Here is a 3,107-nt window from a genome sequence, read left to right on the forward strand (position 1 = left end):
TGCTGTTGTAATGTTTCTTGGCTTGGGTTTAGATTATATTAAGTTGTTTCCCTGCTTTGTTGCCAGTTAGTTTTAGGCAATTAAAGTTTGGTTAAAGATGTGCAGCTATAGTGTGTTTGTCAGGCTAAAGATACTGTTTTTCAGGGTATTCATGTATTGTAATAGCTTGTACTCATACATGGCTAACAGTGGGAAACCTGTTCATGTATAATTATGTTCGTCTCTATAGATTCAGGGAGTCTAGGCAGCTGCATGACAAGGAAATATTTAGTCTTCTTTTGGAGGTCGGAGGGCCAGCCACACTTTAGCATACTTCCCAGAGAGAGAGAGAGAGAGAGAGAGAGACAGAGAGAGAGAGAGAGAGTGAGAGAGAGAGAGAGACAGAGAGAGAGATAGGCTGAACTAGACTTTAGCATCCATGTTTTAGGCGTCTGCAATATCTTTGTTTACCTTAAAGGTTCAGCTAAACGTAACGTCTTCAGCATGAGTTTAAACCTATAGTGCGGAGTTTGTCTCCCCCATGAGGAATTCTAATGACAACAAAACTGTCGACCCGTCCACATGATACAAGCTTTTGGTGATTGCGCCCATGCCCCCAGGCAGTTGCTAGTAACCAAGGAGGACACAGAGGATTGAGAGGTAATTATCTTCAGTCGAGTTTCTGCGTGGGAAAGTCCCCGGACGCCAAAATCAGCTTAGCAACTCATTTGGCAACGGCTTGAATGTAACAGATGTTTTTTAATATCAAAAAAAGTTACGCACTAAAGCTATAAATACACCTTCAGGGAGACGGGAACTTTAGAGAGTGATTGATTGAGTCTCCATTAAATGTTCCTGTCAAACTGTTAAAAGGCTCCTGAACCTTCTTCCTGAGTTTTTCCTTAAAAAAAAGGAGTTTTGAAAATTGCCTTGTTTGAAAGGAAATTTAAGTATAAACACTGGAATGTAATTGCTTAAAAAAAGGGATATTTATCAAATAATGCGTCAGATTACAGCCCAGTCCTTTGGGATACACACCTGGCTCAGAGGCCCAGGCAGACCTTCAGTTCCTCCAGCGTCAGGCCTCGGTCTCGGTCCCTGTCACAGTACTGAGCGAACTTCTTGGCGCACCGTCGCGGCTTCAGCCTCTGGCGCAGGAACTGCTGCAGAGGTCGAGCCTCGCGTTCGCTCAGCACCCCACTGGAGTCCACGTCCAGCTGAATGAAGTGCCACCGCAGCACGACCTCTGGCCCAGAGGCCTCTACGGCCTGCAGAACAGCAGGAGAAGACACGTCCAGAGTGGAGAAGGACAGGGTGGTAGAGGGTGGAGGGTTCAAAGATGGAGAGGGAGAACTGGAGGACGGGGTGTGTGAGGCCCTGGTGGGAAGAGACAGGACAAATCCAAACATTACCACAGCAGGAATAAACAGCATCGTGGTTATTAGACATAGATAATTAGAAAGTAATAAAGTTAACCAACACAAAGGAAGAAAAAGAATAAGAAACCTGGACACTGTGTGTGTGTGTGTGTGTGTGAGTGCATGCGTGCGTGCGTGTGTGTGGGCGTGTGTGCATGCATGAACAACCTCACTATCAGCAGTGTAACTTCATCCAATCACTAAGATATTAAAGAGATGACAAAAACAAGACAAATACCAAAAAGTTGTGTGTGTGTGTGTGTGTGTGTGTGTGTGCGTGCGTGCGTGTGTGTTTGTGTGTGTTTGTGTTGCGCATGCATGAACAACTCATATCAGAAGTAGCAGTGTGACTTCATCCAATCACCATGATATTAAGAGATGACAAAAAACAAGACAAAAACCAAAAAGTTGTGTGTGTGTGTGTGTGTGTGTGTGTGTGTTGTGTTTGGGTTGTACGTGTGTGTGTGTGTGTGTGTGTGTGTGTGTGTGCGTGTGTATGTGTGTGTGCAGCGGTGCTATCTGACATAACGAGGCCTCTGTAGTATTAAATAAATTAAATTGGTAATGCTGAGAAAGCAAGAGCGAGATAGGGAAGAGAGTGAATGACAGTGTGCAGATTGGTTAAAATGAAGAGAGGGAAAAAAAGAGATGAAACAGTGAAATTAAATTAATTAAGAGAGAAACAGATGGAGAGAAGGAGGCAAGTACTAAAAAGACTGACTGGCAAAGAGAAGCACAGAACAGGCAAACAGTTTCCAACAGTTTATCACGTCTGAGTTGTGCACTCAAGTGTAAAATTGGTTTTCAATTGGCAATCTGAGCAGCGTCTTAGCAACAGGCCAGAGGAAATGTATTTATCCACCGTGGTCTAAGGTGAAAAACAAGTATAATTAGGCCTTTGGAGTTGTTGATTGAACAGCATTTGTACAGTTTGTCAAGTTTTACCAGCATGTACATGAGTACAGGGCTGACCTGATACTATTTTTTTGCAGATTGAAGAGAGTGTTGACAGCAATGTAGAGGTCTAACATGATCTTAAAATTCAAAACAATGACTTTAGTGATGTTTTACGGGGTAGAAAATGCATTTAACATACTTCCAAGGTCTAAGCCATGAATTCAAAGCAGAAATATTAAATGCTAACCCAAGCATGTCAACCTTTTAATGCAGAGCTTTAGATATTCATCCAGTCAGATGGGCTCTCTGTGCTGCTTCTGTTAATCAAAGTGTGATCAGAAACTGAGCGTAACCCTGTTCGGATATTTCTGCTCATTGTTTTTACTTATTTATTATCCACTTATGTCGTCATGAAAACCCGTACTGCGTTTTATTTTTAAATTGCATATGTCAAAGGTCACCCTATGCAATCAACTAGCTCTTGCATTTCCTCAGCTAACAACCAGCTCCAGCGCACACAGACCCATTCTCACATGTGACCATGAGGCTTTTACACGTGTCCCAGCTGCATTCGGGGCACGTTCTTGTTATTAATACTCTAATTAAAATAAAAAAAATCCTACATAGAGAACGAAACACCTGGACACGGCGTCATCCTTCTGCCGATTTTGAGCTTATTCTTTCAATCAGTGTTAATCATTATACATCACATGATTCAGGGGAATGTGCCCTTTCTTTCCAGTGCACTGGAAAGTCACCATCATGCATTCCCTCTGCGTGAGCAGCTTACCGTACTCGACTGTAAAAAAACGT

General features: G+C 42.8%; 1 protein-coding gene across 1 annotated transcript in view; it reads right to left on the minus strand.

The window, feature by feature from the left end:
- Positions 1–949: 949 nt before the first annotated feature.
- LOC116680711 (SPARC-related modular calcium-binding protein 2-like) overlaps positions 950–3,107 on the minus strand; it is a 12,366-nt gene continuing 10,208 nt past the window's right edge. The window contains exon 6 of the mRNA XM_032509522.1: positions 950–1,356. Within this exon, the coding sequence (XP_032365413.1) occupies positions 1,023–1,356 (334 nt within the window). The 3' untranslated portion in view covers positions 950–1,022. The remainder of the gene's footprint in view (positions 1,357–3,107) is intronic.

The sequence above is a fragment of the Etheostoma spectabile genome, chromosome 3, assembly GCF_008692095.1.
Source record: "Etheostoma spectabile isolate EspeVRDwgs_2016 chromosome 3, UIUC_Espe_1.0, whole genome shotgun sequence".
Taxonomy (NCBI): Eukaryota; Metazoa; Chordata; class Actinopteri; order Perciformes; family Percidae; genus Etheostoma; species Etheostoma spectabile.